Source organism: Aptenodytes forsteri, unplaced genomic scaffold (genome assembly GCF_000699145.1).
Source record: "Aptenodytes forsteri isolate BGI_AS27 unplaced genomic scaffold, ASM69914v1 Scaffold94, whole genome shotgun sequence".
Classification (NCBI taxonomy): domain Eukaryota; kingdom Metazoa; phylum Chordata; class Aves; order Sphenisciformes; family Spheniscidae; genus Aptenodytes; species Aptenodytes forsteri.
Genome location: NW_008795017.1, coordinates 8,890,626 through 8,908,625, shown reverse-complemented (window position 1 = coordinate 8,908,625; position 18,000 = coordinate 8,890,626). Strand labels below are relative to the sequence as shown.

Below are 18,000 nucleotides of genomic sequence, written 5' to 3'. Positions count from 1 at the left end.
TGCATATGTTCCAAGTACATCTTAAAAGTTAGGCAGCTATTAAGTTGGTTTGGTTGAATATTATTCTAGATTAAAAGGGTTTTTTTTGTTGATTTTGCGATACTGAAAATAATCCACTGTTAAAAATTAACATTGGCAGTTGCTTTCCAGCTGGAATGAAATTCAGACTTAACTTGGTTTTACTTTAATTTGAAATATTTCCCTTCAAGCTACTTGAAAATATTTCCCTTCAGGCACGGATGAAAGCTGAACGGCTGGACCGCTGGGGCAGCCACAAGTTTCATCAGCTGCAATGGTGCAGCAAGATGTTGGTGCTGCGGTCCCCGCTGCAGTTCTTCTCCTTGTTGGGAAGGGAGGCGGAAGCAGCTGGTGGTGGGCTACGTGTCTGCGTGCGTATGGAGGGCGTGAAGTGGGGGTTGTGGCCCCTGCCACGACTGTAGGTGTGTCCATCATAGTCCTGGCCCTTGGGCTCTGAGATGGGGTAAGCAGGACTGCTGGGCCTAACGGATATAATGGCAGCACTGCTGGGCCTCATAGGTGTAATGGCATTGCTGTACATGGAAATTGGATGGTCATGATACTGGTGATGGTGGGCCGTAGTACTTCAGAGCAGAAAGGTGTCTGATCCAAAGCACTGATCTCATCCAAATCATTTCCGTATCATCTGACATTTTTACCTGTAGTGAATGTAGTGACTATAAGCAGTGACAATGATTTTTTTCCTGATCTTTTTTTTTTAGTTAGATTATCATGTTCTTTATGTATTCATGTGTCAAATAAAAAAATGTCAGTTTTGTTATTAACATTATTATTGCTTTTATTATTATTTTGGCATGACAAAATAAATATACCCATTTGCTACTCTATTGCTATAGCCTTAGTCTAGATGGGTGGGTGGACAACTGCTTAGATGCTCAGGTTGAGGATAGTCATTAATGGCTTGTCCTCTACCTGGATTATTGTGGCAAGTGGTGTTCTTCAGGGGTCTACCCTGTGACCCGTCCTCTTTAACATCTTTGTCAGTCACCTGGAAGAAGTCACGGAGGGCTTGGTCATCAAGTTTGCTGATGACACCAAATTGGAGGGTGCAGTCAGTACACCATTGACAGAGACCTAGGCAGGTTAAGAAATGGACTGCCAGGAAATTCAAGAAATTCATGAACTAAACTCATGAAATTCAACAAAGTCAAATGCCAAGTCCTGCACTTGGGAAGGAAGAGCCCCTGGCAACGACACAGGCTGGGGCCTGCCTGTCTGGGCAGCAGCTCTGCTGAAGAGGCCCTGGGGGTCCTGGTGGGCAGTGAGTTGTACTTGAGCCAGCAGTGAGCCCTGGCAGCAGAGAAGTCAACAGCCTCCTGGGCTGTATTAGGAGGAGCACAAGCAGGAGATCAAGGGAAGGGATTATCCCTCTCTACCCAACACTCACTAGACTGCCTCTAGAATACTGCATGCAGTTTTGGTTCCCCCAATACAAAAAAGACATTGATAACCTGGAGCAACCAAGGTTGAGCCTTGCTGATTGGGGCTGGGAGCACTTGCTCTGTGAGGGAGCTGGGCTTGTTCAGCCTGGAGAAGGCTTCAGCAGGACCTAAAGGCAGTGTTTCCATGTCAACAAGGAGATGTCACGAAGATGGAGCCAGGCTCTTCACAATGGCACATGGGTGGGCAGGACAAGCAGAACTTGAAATCAGATACAAGGAAAAGCTTTTCCTCATGAGGACAGTCAAGCAGTGGAGCTGGTTGCCCAGCAAGGCTGAGCAGCCTCCATCCTTAGAGGCTTTCAGCCTGGGCTGATTGCATAGTTGCCTTGCTTGGAGGTTGGGCTTCAAACCTCTCAAGGTCCGTCCTACCTGTGATGGTAAAATGATGTTTTCTCTCCTGATCTATGGGAGTCTTGAACTACTCTAAGATATGGGACAAATCCATACCATTTTGTCCTCCATAGCATTTTTACAGATGGTGGTTCTGACTTGTTCATAGAACCCCTCACCCTCCTAGTACTGGGAAACCGTAACCTATCTGAATAGTCTGTTTAAGGGCTTCATTATCATTATAGTCAGAATTTCTTAAAGGAAAAAGTATTAAGGTCAAGAATTTTTGTCTCAGCAGTTGTGAGACAGTGTCAGTAGGTGTAAAAGCCATAGTATGCTAAAGCTGAGAAAAAGGACAAGTCCATGTATATTTACAGGAAAAACATTCTCTGTAAGGGAGCGCCATATAACTAATTTCAGAAAGTTATAATTAATCTCTGTCTTGTATCTGCTTTTAGTTTTACTGAATGGTTCTTTGTGTGCTTACGCTGCTAATGGAATCATTAATTTTCTGCGTTCCACAGCTGTGTAACCGCTCTCACTGCATAGCTGCTGTCCTCATCCATTTGTCCCATGTTGGTCCATTGAAAAGCCTGTATTTGTGTTCTCACTCAAGGCCCCTTAAGCCTGGAATTATCTTCTCGTCATGAAAGACAAAGGTACAGTTCTTCTTAGGGTACAGTCCTCCTTCAGATTAAGTGCTATAAAAATTACGATTATTAACAAATTTTATTGTAGATGTCACTCATCCATTGTTAAGGCCCCTAAATGATAAACTTCTTGAGGTCTTAGTAGTTATTTTTCATCTCTCCTATGGCAGTTGCAAGTTGTTCAGTGCAGGTGTCCTTCTAAAGCCACTCAGGCTTTCTCCTGGATGTAGAGGTTCAGTCATGTGCAAGAAGTCATGTAATTCTGAATATTAGCATCAGAGACAAATAGATCTGAAATAAATTGTCTTTTCTGGGATTTTGCCCTGTGAGAGGGTTAGTACCTGTACCATTTGGGCAGATGTTTGTTCAGTTTTCTCTCAGAATCCCTTAGCAATGAATGTCTGTAATCTGTCCCAGCAATCTGTTCAAGAACTTCAGTTTTCTTGTAGCTGGAATATGTTAAAAGGAGGAGATTTCTGAATTATTTTCTTATCTGATTATTCCATTTGTCTTTGCAATAGATTTTGAAGTACTTAAAACTGTCATTATGTCCTCTTGTATTCTGTCTTTAAACTAAACAACCCGAATTTGTGCAGAATTACTTACAGGTCCTATTTTCCAGATCTCTCATCACTTCTAATTTTTTTGTGTTTCTCATGACCCTTTTCAGTTCATTACCTCTTCTATGTAGTGTAGCCATGAATCAACACTGACATAATAAACACTATAAAAAAGGAAACAATGTACTGGGACGTATTAAATGCAACACTGGTGATGGATGACTTCATGGGCATGAAATTATTCCTCCCTCACAGTCATCAGTGTTTAAGGAACCTTCTGTACTACCCAGCTGAAGAACTGTGTTTACTTTTGAGCACTGTCTTGTGAGAGCAAGAAAAAGCAAATCAATAGGAAAGAATCTGAAGGAGAGCAGTCAAAATATGTTCGCCTTTATTGCAACAAGAAGATATTGATGCCAATATTTTGCTGTCAATCCTGACTGCTACCTACCTGTTTCCTTTCCTTAAAAAATGGTGAAGAAAAGCTTTTCTTCTTCCATGCAAGTGACTGTTCTTCCTAGAGTGTAGCACCTTGCACTTTTTTTTCTGTTACACTTCATCCCATTTTTTAATTTTTTTTTTATGTCAGTCAAGGCTATTCTAAATCTGAATTCTGTCCTCTGAGAAAATGACTTTTGTCTTTTGATCACGAAAGGAGATGTGGCGTAGAAAACATATCAAACCAGTTACGAGAGAGAGAGTAAATTTGAGCCTGCTGTAACTTAGTGGTCAGAGCACTGGCTATGTGGGACTATATTCTCTTTCTGCCTAATCTGAAGTGATGTAGGATAAAAATCAGTGACTCCAGTTCTCATGTGTCTTCAGCAAGTGTTCCAACCATCAGTATACCACAGACACGGAATTTCAACAGAGTTGTTTTCATGAAAAGAAATTGAAATTGGATTAGAGAATTTTATCACTAGACTTCTGAGGTGTAAATATTGCGGATAAAATATTTGTCTGGAAATATAATGTGGAATTTCAGTTGGAAAAAAAAGTTCAAATATAGTGCTTAAAGAATTTTATTTACAAATGAAGAAAGATCATTTATAAACGTATTTTAGCAGTTAAAAAATGAACTGCCATGCCACTGAAGCTATGGATATATTTATTAAGGATGAAGATGAGTAAATGGTGATTTCTGCTGGAGGATCAATGTAACTCAACACAGAGGATTTTTTAGATAAACTAGGGGAAACTCCAGATGATCCATTTGTAGGATCTATAAGGATCTAAGACACTAATACTCCATTTAGTTGGCAGCAGTAGTGATCACAATTGCTAAAATACACTTAGGCAGAGGGAATGAGAGATTTGGAGTTACTGAGAACTTCACAGTTTAAATCAAAATAGTACCACAGCACTGCATGTACTCTGACATCTGCTCTGAATGCATACAAATATATTATATGATTTTATCATGAATCTCCTCTGAATTTTCTGATCATCTGTAAGAGTCTTGAACATTTTCTGCCTCCCTTCAAACAGTTACTAGCATGAAAAGCCTGACAAATACAGCTCTAGTGCATTTGAGAAACAAATGGACATAAACAAGTAAATAGTTTCTATAGGAAACCTCGTACACCTCAACACCACTTTTAAACTCTGCCTCATTTTTTTGCAAGCTTTTTCAAAATAAAACTTACAGCAGTGAAGACAAGTATTTTATGCCAGTAAGACTGAAGTTTGACTTAGAGATGCCTACTTCAAAACAGAATTTTCATCTGTGAGCTTTAGGCTGCAGATACAGTGCATTGAAAGAGTTATGGTATCTTGAGTGGGGTCCCAAAACATTATGCTGAGCGGGGAGCGCTTTAAAGCAAGTACACTGGCTGGGGACCTGACTTAAGTAGTCAACAATAAAACTGATAAAAGGATTTGTCTGCAATTCTAGCTCCCTCTAGAGAGTGATGTTTTCTTCTCTGTGGTATTGACGGTTTTTGAGCTTGCTTGAGAAAGTAGGTTTCAGTGGTTTTTTTTCTTTCAAAAACAGAGCAGTGACTAAGCTTGCTTAAAAGTCACAGCTACTGTGATGCTTGTGCTACTGATCTCCCTTTCTCTTCCTCCCACCATGTATGTGGGCGTGCACACCACACACCCCCCCTTCCTGAGGTCAGCGTCTAGAAAACTGTCAGAGATAGGAAAATCAACATTTAATTTCCTCATCTGCCCAAGTGAGTTTAAATTTATATTTAACCTCTCATTGTATTTATGTATATATATATGTAATATATGTACTTATATTTACCTCTCATTGTAAGCACTTAAATCCTATTGAGATGCAACTCCCTATGCACTTTCTGCATGTTTTTTATTACAAAACGCATGTAAATTTGGTATATGATCCCTAACATTACTACATAATTTTGGGGAGTTATTTCCGCTGCTCAGTCCTCACTTTCTAATACCAGTTATTAGAATGGCTACTGTATAGACAGTTTTTAAATGATAAATCAAGACAAACATAGCATAGTTAAAATGCTGGATATACATGTACATGCAAAGACCAAGTTCTCATTAAAAGATCCTTTTTGAAGGAGCGCTTTGTCTGGGCTGGGATTTGCCCACTAGAGTTACGTACGCCATCTCTTTAACACAAAGAGAGAACAAGGGAATGTGCTGAACTCTGATTCAAAGCCATTTATAATGGTGTAAAAAAAGCCAACTTGAAAGGCTGAGAGAAATCTACATTAATCTTACTGATTCTGAAAGCAAATAAGGTATTGCTGCACATCATCTTGGATCACGTCAGGAGTTGGATGAAGTGTGAGGTAGGTATTGGATTTTAATAGGAACAGATGAGCTTCAGTGAGACTTTCAGTTTAAGTAGTGTGGTGGAAAATACTGCTATTTAATTGGTCACTCTACATATTTCATTTGTTACTTGATCATCTGTTACAAATGAAAGTTCAGGGTTTTTTTCATTGTGTTACTTCTAAACATAGGTAACGATTACTAGCCAGAGAAATGTTCTGAGTTTAGGCTGTATAAAGAGCTCTCTAGAGCTCTGTTCTCTCGATGTCTCTGTAAAGCATGCTCTGGTATGTCACCAAAAGTAACAGTGGTTGCCAGTCCAGGTGGGATAGCGATGCACAACCTCTGAATAGCACCAAAATGCGGGGACTGGTTTTTCAAGGCAGTTCTTCTACTGTTTGAAAATACTCGCTGTTATGCAGCATGGCTTTTAAGCGGATGATGTTGGCACAGTTTTCATACGTTGTCATTCACAAAATTGTATTGATAAAACATCCACACATGCTGGAAATTTAAAAAATTTCAAAACCTTGGGAAAATGAAGAAATGTTGGTTTCCAAACAAGTGAGAATGATTAAGGCTTTAGACCCTCACTGAACTTTGTTTTCTTTAGGCATTCCCAGCAAACACTAAGGACAAGATTTATCTGCCCGGAATTAAGACACTTGTGTCTGAGTTGTTACTTATATTTTTTTTTTTTTTTAAGTCAAAGCAGAGAGCTATGATGCAATTTGTTCCCTTTTAGATGGATGTATAAAAGAGATCAGGTAAATCATGCTTAGAGGTGTCTGTTGCTTACCACTTGCTTGACAGAATCTAAATGGCTGTCCTAGATGTGGATTTCTGCACTGTAATCCTTTGGTGAGATCCATTTCAAGCTGAAGATACTTACATGTGGATGTCTGCTGGCATGGCCGATGTCTGTATCCTGTTACAATAATGGAAATCTGGTCCTGCCTCCAGCTAGAGAAGGACCTGGATGTCCTAAAAAGCCTGTTTCAGCCTTACATGCGTGGAGGTCTTAGATATCCTGAAGTGTCTTAAGTGGCAGCAGTGGCCTACATGGGGACAACTGCTTTGAGCCCAGGGACAGCAGAACCACATGAGCAATTCAGCTAAACAACTGCTGTGTATATACTTCAGGGTAAATTGAATTGCTCTCTAGGCTGCATTTTCCATTTCTACTATAAGGGAGGCTTTGATGCTTGGTTGCTGTGTAGAGCTACACCACGTCCTAATTTAAGTGCCTTAAGCTTAAACTGATCCTGCCTTTAAAGACCAAAAGGTTTTATTGACAATCACCACAGACCTTTCTTCCTAATTTTATAGAAATTAAAATATTATTATGAAGATAATATTCCATGTTTAATTTTATTTTAAAATCCCTCAAGCATTCATTCAGTGCGCAGGACATGTTTCTTCTTTAATTCCATTACTCTGTTCTTTACACAGTCTACTATTTAACAAAACATAGATTAACAACTTGATTTTAAATCATCTTTTAAAAACAAATGGTGCAACTAAACCCTAAATTATGCTTGATTATTCTTAAATTGCATAGAGGAAAGTGCAGTGTTGTGATGATGCTTATATACATTATAAATTAATAAACAAATACTACTTTAAAAGATGATCATCCATTTCAGAACAGGTGTTTTGCTTTTTCTCTTCTGTGCAGTGACTGTAAAACTCTGAAATTGCATTAGTCTGCTTATTTTAACAAATAGCTATAAGCAGTCCTAATTCCACAGTTTTTGTTTAAGGAAATACCTGACTGAGTATTAGTGGGAAATTTGTGCGTAAGTAAATAAACCAAAAATTAAAATAGAATTTCTTTTCTACTACTCATGGAGAAAACATTGTTTGTACCAAACACTTGACTATCCTATAGAGTTTACTAGTCATTAGTCCAGTGATGATGTAACTTCAGAAATCTATGTCCATCTTGACCTAAACAAATAGAAATTCTGTAACACCTGTATTCATTTGTGCATTTTACAATGTGAAAACATAGTTTTCTACTCCATATCTTAAAGGTAACATTTATGAAGGGTACAGGTCTTTTTCTGACACAGTGGAAGGAACGTTTCAAATTCAGGAACAGCATTGCACTTCCCCACTTCTTGCTGAAACTGGAAAATGTGTTCACATACATTTATACATACCTATCTGCTTCTAATATAGTTTCATAATAAGTCATACAATTAAAAACAAGTAGGATATCATTCAATGACAACAATCCTTTGTGGAACAGTACAATGGAGATTTTTTTTTTTTTTTTACATATTAATGTCTACTTAAAAGACTATTTAGCCTGTATTATACAGTACAGAAGAGGCTTTTTCTGTCCAATCCATTTGAAGACTGAAAAGCAGACCAGTTTTCCACTTTCTGTAAACAATGCTCATTTATATGCATTTTATATATTGAATGGGATGGAGGTTGTTATTGATCATTATTAAATGTTCATATTCTTAAATTTTTGTTTCTGTGCCTTGCTTTCGCAGACTAAAACTGGTATTGCATTGTTGTATGATGAAGTATCCGAAAATGCTTATGACATCCGACTGAAGCTTACAAAAGAGGTATTAACAATTCAAAAACAAGATGTCGTCTGTGTTAGTGGAAATGATCACAGTGCAAATGTAAGTGCTTCTATATCTCTGTGCTTTCAACTGTGCACTTTAATGTCTTCTGCAGAGATAAGTTTATGGTATTGGAGTGCAAGAGATTTTATTGGGCAATAGAAATATATGTAATCATCAGTTGTTGGGTTTTTTGTGCATACTTACATTCTTGCGTATAAAAACTTTTTTTTGGCCAGTGCTATATGTCCTTTATTCTGACATATGTAACCTTAACAGGAGAGAAAATGTCTGTAAGTACTGAGATGACAGCATTCTTCCACCAAATATTGTTAGGCCATTAAATGAAGGGGAAGAAAAAAGGTTTTTCCCATTGAAAGCCTTTTAAGAAGAAACTAATACACCAGAGTTTTCTTCATTTGTGTATCAAGTATTGACAGGATGTCTGTTCAAGGGCATAGAGCTGGCTGAGAGAACACATGATAGACACTTAATTCACTTTAATTCTCTTTCAGGCACAGATGGAGCTTAATCAGTGCCAGCATGTATGTGGTGCTTTTTTTTCCCAAAATTCAGTTATGCTGCTTTTTCAAAACACGTGGTGCCCCTATTCCTATAGAGGAATCTTCTGTATCACCATTTAATAATGTCACTAGAAAAGCTGGTGGCATTTTGCATAAGCAGTACAGCAGTGGTGTCTAGATTATGGGCGTCACCAAATAGTGTATTTTATTTCCTCACATAAACAGTGTTCCTCTTAAAACTAAGTGTAGGTATCCCAAATTTTACTAAGTAAAATTAATTTCATTAACTGTGCTGGTATTTGCTAGAGTGAACAATTCATGGCAGTGTTCTCAGAGAGGGCCAAGGGGGAGCCTTTCTGTCTGCTTGCTGTATTGCACATGTCATGTAAACGTAAAATCTGGCACTAGGGGACATAAAGTGAGTTTGTGATACTCTGCTAAGAATTAGGAGCCAAAAAAGTATATAGTGGGTATCCGTATATACATATGGGAGCATGTCAGAGAGTCGGCCTATATAACACAAAAACGTTTCATTCCTGCCATAGTAAATATTTATATAAATTGTTTAATATCACACAAAAAATAATTTGAAATAGCTTTTAGTAGTTAGAAACATTATGTACTGGTTTCAAAACTTGTCCATGAAACTCTGTGGAACAGAACTTGCTCTTAAAAATGTTCAAAAAGGTTGCATCAGTTGGCAACTAGTGGGAAGCCACTCAGTGAAGTGAAAGGCATTTCTGGTTGGTTTGCTGAAATAAATATAAGCCTCAGTCAAAAATCATCTGCTTGCATATACTTTCTACTTCACTGAGAAGCATGAAAAACTCCAGCTTTTAACTGCAGGCATTGCTGGTAGTGCTGATAAATTGTATGCAAATTGTGGTTGCAAGAGTCAGTAAAATATCATGTGACTGCAAGATATGGTGTCTGTGCATATAAGTATACATGATTGCTCTGGACTCAATGGTATTTAAATGCCTTATGTATAAACTTTCATAGAAAAGAATCGAAATTCTATCCTACCTAGTCCCAGATTACTTCTTGACGGAATCAGCACAGGCTGGCTGCATCTGAGAAAATGTATCAAATCTGTATATGTATTGATCATCACTCGTCGATCACTCAAGAAAGAAAAAAAAAGGAAAAACACCACCCAAAAACAAAACAAAAAACCCACCCACCCAAAAAATCAAACTCCCCTTCCCCCCCCACGCCAAAACTAAAGCAGTACAAAAAACCACCCCAAACAACTCACCAGGTCTGCCTCTTCCTTCTAATATCAAGGTTTGGGTTGATTTTGATGCATTTTACTCCTACATTTTATGGGTACCCTAAATAGTATTTCCTGGTGGAAGACAGGACAGGAAGACAAGCTCTGATAACACTTGAGGGGCTGGATTTTGAAAGAAATTCTTGAAGGCAAGAGTCTCTGCAGAGGAGGCAGAACTGGGATATGCAGCCACTGCGTACAAAATGAGCTGAAGTTCCTTGGTTGTATTTCATGACCAGTATTGAGTACACAGTGGGTAAGCCTGGAGAGGAGTGACTTCTGGGACTATGTCAAATGGAGACAGTTTTTCCAGGTTATAGAAGTAGTGTTAATGTGTAAAAGTAAGGGAATTTCAGGTATAATTCAGATGTTCATTTAGGTTTGAGATGCAAAGTATTATGTGGCTCTAAGTATGAAATCCATGCAGAAGGGATTTCTCCCGCCTCATACTGTTGATAGATAGCGTGAGCAATCCTGCCAAGCTGACCTTTCCTGGAAAACACTGTTAATGTTATCTCCTTATTTCCCTTAAGTTTACTCACTGAAGACTCTGAAAACTAAATTTTAAGGCTCTGATCTGTTGTTTTTCCGTGTCCCTTGCAAGATCTTCCCAAGATGTTCCTTTCGGAAAGTGTTCAATCCTCATGGGCTTCTGTTGTCAAACCCTAGTGAGAAAAATGGACTAAACTGTGGCTTCGTGGCAATATTTGCTTTTTCTATATTATAGTTTGAACCAAACAAAAACTTTTGGAACACTAGCATTTAATATAAAGGCCAATCGAGTGCAACATGAACATGAACACCCTCTTTTTTACAGTATCTAAATTGGTAGTATATAGGAGCTCAAAAACAGAATTTGAAATCAGGGTGAAATAGCTGGTAGTTATCTAGCACTGTTTTTGGTAATTCTGAAGTTTTACATTTACAGCTACGCAAGATAAATTCCAAAGAGATAAATGCTTTACTTTTCAGGTGGTTCAAGAAAATAATTTTCATCCCTGTGCTGTATGATTCAAAATATTAATGGAAAATTGTAACCTGACTGTCAATTATATAGCAAACATAAACAATCATGTTGTCTTACTGATTTATTCTCCTTCTTTCTATTCTTCTTCTTTCTCAGGTATTCATAGTTTACACATGGCTATTCATCAAACCAGTTCATTTGCAACAAAAATAGAAATAACTCGTTTACCTTCTTTCTGTAGTCACCTCAAACACGTAGGAGGGGAAAAAAAATCTTTTGTTTTTAGAGTAACTTTTCTTCTTAGGTGGGATATGTGAATGGAAAAATATTGAAAAAGAAAGTTCTGTGTCTACTTGTGGTAATACTTTGTTCTCCAGCCAGTTTTGTGGGACAGCATTCGTGGGATGCATTTGCTTCCAGCCTCCCTGTCGCTGGCAGGTTCGTTGATCCTGAGGAATGCTGAGGACTGGATTTGCAGCCGTGCATAATTAGCTCTGCTAGTCCCGTCCAGTTCTGAATGCTACAACGAGGACTGGCAAAGACATCAGTGATCGCTAGCGCTACTGTCATGGGTTGGACTTTCAGCAATAGAGATTATTCCCAAGGATAAAAGGCTCTCACTATAAAATACCTTTTACTACCATCATCTAGATCTATTCTTGTTTCATGTTTTGCCATCTGCCATTCATTTAGGTGCTACTTTTAAGCACTCAGAAAGCTTCACTTTTGATGAGAAATTGTAGAGCTGGCTTTCTGTAATTTAATGGCAGTTCAGCCCATTTCACTAGTTCTTGCTATCTTGGACTTGGATGTAGAGTAATGAGAGAGAAGAACGTGGTTTGTGAAATTCAAGATGCATATAGAAGAAATAATGTAAAGGCAACTTTATTTTCCTCAGTTTTCACATTTTTCACAGTAGACAAGATGGCTTTTAAATATCTGTAAAAATCCTTCTGGAAGTGGAACCATTGTGGGAAACAATATTTTCTAGTGTTTGATTATATACTATTACATTTATAAAAAGTAATTTATATATAACTATATATAATATTTATATATTTTAGATTAATTTGATTAAACATGCGCTCTTTCCACCAAGGTGTATTTCAGAACTTCAGATTTGGCAAATCCAAGCGTTCTAAGCAAGTCTTCATGACGTAGTATTATGTTTGGGGTGTTCAGATTCGTAGGAAAAAGGAGAATGTACGGGTGCATCAAAATCGGTGCGTGCTCATAGAAGCCAAACAGGTATTGACAGAAATGGTGTACTGAAAATAAATAGACATTTTTCACTATCTTCTATGTATTTTTAACAGAAGATTTTTTTTTCCCCTGGATTTAAAGTTTAACAATATTCACAGAAGGGAATTAATTGTATGACAGACAGGAAGAGATCCATTTTCAGTCAAAGGAGAAACAGGGAAGCATTAATTTTTATACTTTATGCTTCATTAAGGGATGATTTTGCTTTAACTTTTTGTCATTCCTCATGCTAAAATTAATTTCTTAGATACAACGCCTCACTCCCTTAATATTCTTTGTTTTTCTTCCACGTGTACTGCTATCATCCTTCTGTTGTCAGCCCACCGTTTTATGCCTCTCCTCTTTTCATAAGCAAGTTTTTTTTCTTTTACTTTGTATTACATTTCTGTATCTTTTTTTCCTGCTAATTCCACTTGCAAAGTAAGAAAAAGAAAAGAAATGCATCTGGCTTTTTATCAAAATCAGTCCTCACAGAGCTGAATTGTCTCTGGTTTGGTCAGTGGTCAGGCAAATAGGTTTCTAATGCAGGCTCCTGTCATCTTGATTGGAAGAAGGCTCCTCAGAGGCTTATGTGAGTCTAATAGAATTAGAATAACAAAAACCTTTGCATCCTGGGTATGCAATTGTCCAGCTTCACAAGCCGTGTCTTAGCTGGACTTTATCAGAATGAAGCAAGGTAGGTGAATAGGGAAGAAAAATAGCAAGATTAGTTGTTTTGTTGATTCAAAAAATAGAAACAGTGCCTGAAAGTACTGTTTAAATCCCTGATGAGACTGCTGTGACTTTATAACTCAGATGCTAATAAGGACAGAGAAGAATGTTATTTTAGCAAACCTCTAGGGAACGGTCTGCATTAAAGTCTAAAAGTTATTTTTTTTTAACCCAAGGAATTTTCTATCTAGATAACTACTAATATTACTGTTTGCTCAGTGCCTGTTTTACCATCGCTGGTATGGTATTTTAGTCCAAAACTACTTTTAAAAAAGCTAATAATTAACATTTTCTAACTTTTTGGAAACTTCAAGTAGATGATTAAAGAAAGACTCTTCCTTTTGAAACTAAGAACACTTGTATGGAGAAAATACATTATTTAACCATTTGTTATTTGTTTTCCATGCTCTGTAAAACTGACCTAGATATTTAGAAGATAGCTATCAAGTAGTTCCTTAGGATCTTTATTATGAGAGATCATAAGCTTGTGTTGCTGTCACTTTGAGAACAGTTAAAAGTTTGTATCACAAAATAAATAATGAGTATTCATCAGCATGACAAAAAAACTTTATTATTAAAGATAAAAAGAGTAAGTAGCTTAAGTAAAAAGGCTAATAAATGTAACAGAACAGAAAAATGCAAAGGACACTATGGATATCCCTGAAAAATAATCTCTCCCTGAGACATGGGAAGAGTCCAGCTGAGGGTAAGCGTTCATACCAACAAGATAGAAAAGAAAGGCAGCACAACATTGGTGTTACTACATGGTAAACGAGGCATATGTACAAACATATGTGTCCTTTATTAAAATTGCAATTAATCTATTATACACAGAGCCATGACAGACTGTCAGGATTGGTAAATTGGTATATTGTGGGAGCTTGCGTAGCAGTTTAAAATCTTCAACAGTTAGGGGCAAAATATCTGATTGCAATGGAAGCATAAGCCTTTCCAGTTACAGTATGCAGGATATTGATGGGTGCAACCTCCACTGTTCATCTTTGTCTTCACACCAGCCAACATGTGAAATGTTGCGCAAAGTGAATACAAATGAAATTACTCAAATAAAGAACAGCTGTGGTCTGGCAGGATTTAGCTATAATTCACTGTTATAGGATGTCTTTTTACTCAAAAGCAATCAGCTTATTTTTAATGGGAAAAGAAAGAAGTGTAATCATATCTTGCCACAGGGTCTTATATATGTTGTTAGTAACTCTGGAAATCCATATTTGTAGAGGATCTGCATAGACTTAATCTATATTGTTAGTCTGAGAACAGTCTGAGTCCCAGGTTCTCTCATAGCTCCTGCCAAAGAAAACTCCTGTCCCAAATTAAGCATCTTGCAACTCAGTGGGGGAGTTCCTGAGGATTCTTGTGAACTCATACCAAGACTGAATGTGTATCATTCAGACACATTTAATATGATCACCACACCCTGGAGAATAAACTACAGTGGGGTCTGTCACAGTCATCTTTACTAGAATAGATCATAGAATAATTTAGATTGAAAGGGACCTCTCGAGGTCATCTAATTCAATCCACTGCTCAAAGTGGGGATAGCTTCCAAGTTTGGGCAAGTTGCTGAGAGCTTTGTCCATTCACGTTTAAAATATCTCCAAGGATGGAGATGGTACCACCTCTCTGGGCAGCCTCTTTTAACGCTTAACTGCTTTCACTGTGAAATTATTTCATGCTGTTACAGTCAATTGGAATTTCCTTTGCTGCAAGTTGTGACTGTTGCCTTTCGTCTTTTTTTTGGTGCATCCACGAGAAGAATCTGGTTCTGTCTTTTGTATAATTCTCCTTTAGCTTGGCAGGCTTTAAAAATAAAATGAGTAACTTCATTTTACTCTATTTAAAAAAAAAAAAACAGAAACATACTCTATTTAAAAAAAAAACCAGAAACAACCCCCTCCCCAAAACCTTTGATCTACAGTAGTGGAAACAGTTATAATAAGATGAACCAATAAAAATATCTTATTATACCATATTTAGTAAGGATGCTATGCAGCTGTCCCAGATCTTCACTAGCATGTGAAAAGATCTGCTCTGTCTCTATACAAAACTCGACAGCGACTGGCACGCCTCAGTCGATTTTTATAGCTGCATTCTTCCTGTTCCTTTTGGGAAAAGGTGAGATCCTGTGCAATGCAGGGAGTTAAGTTTCAAAACTCTCTTTCCAACTCAAACTAATCTTTTCCTTTCTGTCTATGTGTTCCTTATTATAGCTTGCTTCCTCTTCATGGAAGTGGAGAATGAGGCATCACGTGTCTTTCCCTCCCTTTCTTAAGGTTTCTTGACTTATATTTCCATTGTCTCCATAATTGGTTCCACTTTTGAGTTACACTGTCTTTTTAAGCAATGCAACTATTTCTATTTTCTAAGAATATAAAACAGTCTATTAAAAACTATACAGACTTGGGACTAAAGTTTATACAGGCACCCTTTGTACAAAAAGCTTTTCCTGAAGGCCAGGCATGTTATAACCAACAGTAGAGCTAATCTTATTTGTAATAAAGTTCTTTGATTGACACCCCACCCCCAATGTAGTTTTACGGAAAAGCTGTTACATTATTTTTCAACGCATTCTTTGATTGTTTACCTGGTGTCCTGGTTTTGGCTGGGATAGAGTTAATTTTCTTGCTAGTAGCTGGTGTAGTGCTGTGTTTTGGATTTAGTATGAGAATAATGTCCATAACACACAGATGTGTGTTATAAGATTCTGGTGGTTACAGTTCCTGAGAGGGCAGTATTAATGACTTGTGGAAATGCACAGGTGTGGCATGTTCAGTCTGACCAAAGTGGCTAAGTCTGTGACGTTTACATTTTCTTCATGCTCCACTGATTTCTTAAGATTTGTGTATACTCACTATTTTTAATAAAGGCTGTGGGACGTAAATAAGTAGTAACAATAGTGAGTAAGGAAGCGATCAAAACTCAGGCTTTCTGGCTTCTAGTTAAGTGTTCTTTGACCCTGGACTGCCACATACTGGAAGAAGGAATCTCTGTGTCCCAGTCCTAGGTGATGGCACTGCAGTTCATCTGATGTGCTGCATGATACGTCATATGGTCTCTTCACATACCAGCATAAGGCTCCGTGGTTCTAGCCTTATCATGCAGATGCCTATATTGTTAGACTCAGTGATTAATCATAATCCAGCACCATCCTTCATTAGGGCTGCTGCATGCACTCTCTAACCTTGGTATGATGTTTCTTCTGAATTCCATCTGGAAATAATTTTAGCAAGAGGAGCCCCTACTGTAGTTTAAAATCTGTATTTCTAGGAAGAAAGTCAGGCAATAGGTGGACTGCAACCTGCAGCCGCTGGGAAGGTGGAAGTGCGCTGCCAATCAGTGAGAAGTGAGGGTTGTGTGAGCAGAAGTGGAAATCTCTGTACTTGGTGGAACGTTAAACACATGCAGAACAATTTGCTGAGGAAGCTCTGGGGCTGGAGAGGTGGGGGGTGTGAGCTGAGAAGATCCTCATCATGGGAACTAACCATCTTTAGGAGAAGCCTTTCTGAACGATTTCACATATCCTTGTTCTCCACCGCATCCTCTTTTGTTCTTTTTGAATATGTAACAACCAGCAGGATGTCTGTATTTTATGATACATTTTACTGGGTCTCACATTCTCACAGGATCTGTTTCTTCAGTCATTTTTTATCTCATAACTTCCTTGTCATAGCTTCAAGAATTGCTGAAGAAAAGGAAGATGATATGGCTGGTGTGTTAAGTAGCCATCTTTATCTTCTTACCCCTTCTGGTATCAGACTATTTCTTCCCTTGCGTCCATGCAGGACAGGTTGCAGGCTTCTCTTGTAACTCTTCACATTGCATTCTTGTTTTGCTTCTTCCTTTGCCCTGCGTGTTTCCCAAGGGCCTGGGTAGCGAGCTCTACTGTTATTGCCATCATTGCCTAAGACTGGCTTTTATTTTCTATTGTCAACCTGCCATGTAGTATCTGTAGTAAATTTGACATCTTACTTTCAACAAGTAAGGAGGCCTTTTGAGACTACTCTTTCCAATAAATGACAGATGCAACTGTAGTAGTGGGAATAAAGTTTGTTTATCTAACAAAAAATAGTACTCTGAGCTACTCTGAACAATGCAGCAATGAATGATTTCTTTGCTCACATTTTCCTGTCTTCCTGTTTAGCCGCTTACCTTGCTTAAGGAATAGTCTGTTATCTGTTAAGGTAATAGTCTGTTGTGGTTTGAGCGTGGGGACTAGATGGGCTCAGGTACCAAGGCATGCTTAGTCATGGCTATATTTAGTGTTGACAAGTCACTCAGCATCCCAGTCCCACAGTGGGGGAGATGCCCACCCATGAGAGAAGCCAGTATAGTGGTTTCCCACACGACATCCCTGCCCCATGGCAGGGGGACAGGGCAGCCCAGGAGGGCACTGCTAGAGTCAGCACAGTGGTCTTACACGTACTGATTAAGTAGAAGGGAAAAGAATAAAAATAAGTAAAAATGTTGACAATCTTTGTCTTCCAACCTATTCTAGCCATGTGAATGGGCTTGTTAGTTAGTTAGTTAGTTAGTTAGTTTCAAGAGAATCTGGAGAAGATGGGCTATTTCAAGTGTTCTCACATTTTCTACCATGTACTTCAGTTTGATGTTTGGAAATAATATATGCATTCATTAATATTTTTATGTAGACTGGCACAGAAAAGGGAAATATGGTACATACAGAATCTTTTTCCAAATATATCTGTTTATATCAATGAGTGTGGAGTACATCAAGCAGAATCTCCTGCTGAAATCCCTTTAGTACATTGTTCATTAAGATAGAGACATATATAACATTTTTCCTAATGAAAGATCCTAGAATCATAGAATCATAGAATCATTGAGGTTGGAAAAGACCTCTAAGATCATCGAGTCCAACCGTCG

The 18,000-nt window shown here is 38.0% G+C and overlaps 1 protein-coding gene across 1 annotated transcript in view; it reads left to right on the top strand.

Annotated features, from left to right (window-relative positions):
• The first annotated feature begins 292 nt into the window (after positions 1 to 292).
• SNTG2 (syntrophin gamma 2) overlaps positions 293 to 18,000 on the top strand; it is a 193,381-nt gene continuing 175,673 nt past the window's right edge. The window contains exons 1-2 of the mRNA XM_009275630.1: positions 293 to 436; positions 8,283 to 8,420. Of these exons, the coding sequence (XP_009273905.1) occupies positions 293 to 436; positions 8,283 to 8,420 (282 nt within the window). The remainder of the gene's footprint in view (positions 437 to 8,282; positions 8,421 to 18,000) is intronic.